Genomic DNA, 3417 nt, shown 5'->3' with positions numbered 1-3417 from the left:
CTTTAAAACTTATGTAACTGAGCCTGTAAAAATAAAAGAATTATATAAAAAATAAGCAACAACCATTTACTCGTAGCATGTATCAAGTCGAGTAGATGGAATTGCGGCTTAAGCGGTTTGAACACACCTACTGCTTGAAGGTAGAAGTCTGAACGGCGAACACGCAAAATGTAACGCATTGACAACGAACATTAATACTTGACGTGAAGCTTCTGCAGCTTTGTGTCCTATAATAACTTTGTATGCTATAAAAACAGGCGCAAAACTGAAACTGTGGAGCTCAATATTTTTGCTCTGCGGTTATCTGATATGTTAATTTGATTGATTTGCATAATCTTGCCGGGACTATCTATTTATGTTATACTGTAGATGGAAATATCAATACGAATATGAGTAATGCGATTACACTGCGTGGACATGAAGAGTTGAAGTTGTTTATGATTTCTTTTTTTCCATTACTTGTAATTTATGGTTGGCGTTTCATGTGTTGTACACTCAGATGGCGCAAAATTTTTATTTTAAGTCAAGAACAGTTCTACTTGTATATATTTTCAGTCCGATCATTGGGCTAATTTTCACGAAAAAAAAAACGATCGTAAGCAAGCTTTACGGTATGAATCAAACTCACTAAATTGATAAGAGAGTTTAGGCATACATTGGTGAAATTGTGTCGATCGATGCTTAGTTTAATAGTTTCCTGATGATTTGAGAACGTATTATAACTTTAATCTAGTCATATGGTAATACCAACACAAGAATAAGTCCAACAACGCGAGAGCAGTTAGAGTAGATCATACCTGTCCGGTTCAACTGAAGCATATACTTGTACACATACTTCGCACAGCATGTGCAAATAAGCGCGACACAAGATGATAATATTCCAGTTTGAAATTTTTTCGCACGCTGTACACAAGTGTTTCTCGATCGTCTCCGGTGGTGTTAAGAACAGTGAAGTGATCAAATATATAAATCATCACTACCATAGAATATTGACTTTGGGTGACCAACATCATCTTTTTTAGCTTTCCTGGAAAATCTTTTGCTGCTATTTAGATATTCATGCTTTTCTAAAGTATGTTGTAAATTATCTCGAAATAGAAGTAATATACTTCCAATTAATAACGACAATAATGCAAAAGGACATTGCAGGGCTGTTTAATCATGTGAATTTCTGGAATTGCCAAAATGAACTGCGATGATGGATTATTAAACTAGTTTTTAATTACGATCTAGGCTAATAGGCTCCTCTAATTTCATACACACCTTTCCCAATAGAAATAACAAGAAGGACAAAAGGTCACCAACAGTTCTACACAAATGAAGCTGATACCTTTATTAATATTATTCGAAATCAGGTAATTATCACTTATCAACATTGAAATAAAAAAATACCCTATTTTAGCAAAAAAAAATCATTGAATATGAGGATAATTGATCAGTTTTTACAGTATTAGAATTTTTTAAAGACTCTAAGCGAAATCACTTGGAAATTTTCATAAATTGTATGATATGACGTGAATCATACCGATTTGAATTAGCCGAAAACCGACAAATCAATCATTTTCCTGGAATACTAACAATAATTTACAGATTTATAGATAATTTAATTGTTTTATCTGTTGTTAAAAATCCCATACTCAAATATAGAATATCATTTATTAATATAAAACACTCGAAGCATTAATCAACTGTCTTCAGAACAATTGTTCGATCATTGAACATTGATTGTGAGTTTTCTAATATCATTTTGTTATTTCCAGCCTCATTATGGCATCCGACACAGACTGGCGTCGCAAAATTCTTGTCACAAATAAGGAAACTCCTGAGGAAGGTTTGAAAATCTTGAGAGAGAAGTGAGAATGGTTATTACAATAGCCAACATCTATCATGATATTCATCTCTCCAATCTATCTAGGTGCGACTTAATATTCCCGGAAAGTGTCCCCGCAACTAGAGATGAAATCCTGAAGCTCATCCCTGGCGTAGACGGAATCCTGTGGGTTGGCCATTACGCACTGAATGGTGAGGTTCTAGACCTCGGGATGCCTACACTAAAATCAATCTCGACTATGTCAGCGGGTATGGATTATGTGGATATTGCCGAGTTTAAACGACGAAATTTCCCACTTGGATATACACCTTCAGTATTAAGTGATGCCGTAGCTGACGAAGCAATTGGCTTGATGATCGCCGCCGGTAGACGTTTCCACGAGGGGAGACTGAAAATTGAAAATTCAGAATGGGCCGGTGGTCCGCAATGGATGCTGGGACAGGATATCAAAGCAAAAACTATTGGAATAATTGGACTCGGTCAGATCGGTCAGACTATTGCTAAACGATTGAAGGGTTTTGATGTAAGGAGGATATTATACAGCGGTCGCAAACCCAAGCCTGAAGGAGATAAACTTGGAGCAAAATTTGTACCTCAAACAGAGCTCTTAAAGGGAAGTGACTATGTATTTCTATCTGTTCCATTGAACAACAGCACTCGTCATATGATAAACGCGACCACACTAAGGGAGATGAAGCGGACTGCGGTCCTCATTAATGTTGCCCGAGGAGAGATTGTAGATCAGGAAGCGTTAGTGGCTGCCCTAAAGGATGGTACAATTTTTGCCGCAGGACTTGACGTAATGACTCCGGAACCACTTCCAGCGGACAGTGAACTATTGAAGCTTCCCAATTCAGGTAATAATGCGTACTATATTCACTCTTTGCTCTGCGCTCATAGATACGATTCCCGAATTGTATTTCAGTTATCGTCTCCCATTTGGGATCTGCTACAAGGCGAACTCGCGATGATATGGCTGTATTGGCTGCCTTGAATGTATTGGCTGGGATTGATGGGTCACCCATGTTCGCACCTTACCCATATTGATTTTCGAACTAATGAATAACTAATACACGTATTTGAAACTTCGTGACATATGATAAAAAGAAATGATTGAATTTCATCCAACTGAGCCGTGTTTTATCGTTATCAAAACATAATATTAATGCTGATTAGTTATAGAAACATCGTAAAACGTATAAGTTTTCATATACCTCACCTCGCCTAAGGATATTATGATCGTGCTATATCAATCCATCTCTTGGGTTATTTCTGAAAAAGCGAGCACTGATCGGAAATTGTTTATCATGCAAAAACTTAAAAGCCCATAAACATTGGTTTGCAAAAAAATAATTCATAACGCATTGCCTTTTTGAATTGTGCTCCATTATGATTCTCTCGTAAAAAATCTTGTTCCCACCGGCAAAAAAAATTTGAAACAGTCGAGTCTCGTATGAGTAGAATAATTCGCCATAGACATGAGAAAGTGGAATAGCAGGTACTATGGGTTTGATGCATGAGAACCTCCCAACGAAACTTACGCAGCTTCTGGTGAGTCACTTCTGTTCACCCCACCCATCGAATTT

General features: G+C 37.1%; 1 protein-coding gene across 9 annotated transcripts; it reads left to right on the top strand.

Moving 5' to 3' along the window:
- Positions 1–876: 876 nt before the first annotated feature.
- Positions 877–2959, top strand: LOC129778747 (glyoxylate reductase/hydroxypyruvate reductase-like). 9 transcript variants are annotated; one of them, XM_055785837.1, is made up of 5 exons: positions 877–999; positions 1234–1355; positions 1761–1853; positions 1916–2688; positions 2757–2959. In XM_055785837.1, exons 2-5 carry the CDS (start codon positions 1318–1320, stop codon positions 2876–2878), a joined length of 1026 nt encoding a protein of 341 aa, XP_055641812.1. In that variant the 5' UTR covers positions 877–999; positions 1234–1317; the 3' UTR covers positions 2879–2959. The 9 variants fall into 9 exon arrangements, with proteins under 9 accessions (XP_055641812.1, XP_055641813.1, XP_055641814.1 ...); XM_055785838.1 differs by having other exon boundaries at positions 879–999; positions 1276–1355; XM_055785839.1 differs by having other exon boundaries at positions 880–948; positions 1276–1355.
- Positions 2960–3417: the final 458 nt, after the last annotated feature.

The sequence above is a fragment of the Toxorhynchites rutilus genome, chromosome 3 (genome assembly GCF_029784135.1).
Source record: "Toxorhynchites rutilus septentrionalis strain SRP chromosome 3, ASM2978413v1, whole genome shotgun sequence".
NCBI lineage: Eukaryota > Metazoa > Arthropoda > Insecta > Diptera > Culicidae > Toxorhynchites > Toxorhynchites rutilus.
Note: the sequence above shows the minus strand (reverse complement) of the source record. Positions and strands in the feature narration are given on the sequence as shown.

Excerpts from the sequence above, each read along its gene's own strand:
- LOC129778747 (XM_055785837.1), top strand. The coding sequence starts at position 1,318 with ATGAAGCTGATACCTTTATTAATATTATTCGAAATCAG. Across the intron at positions 1,854-1,915 it reads TTGAAAATCTTGAGAGAGAA|GTGCGACTTAATATTCCCGG; the intron begins GTGAGAATGGTT and ends CAATCTATCTAG. Across the intron at positions 2,689-2,756 it reads ATTGAAGCTTCCCAATTCAG|TTATCGTCTCCCATTTGGGA; the intron begins GTAATAATGCGT and ends ATTGTATTTCAG.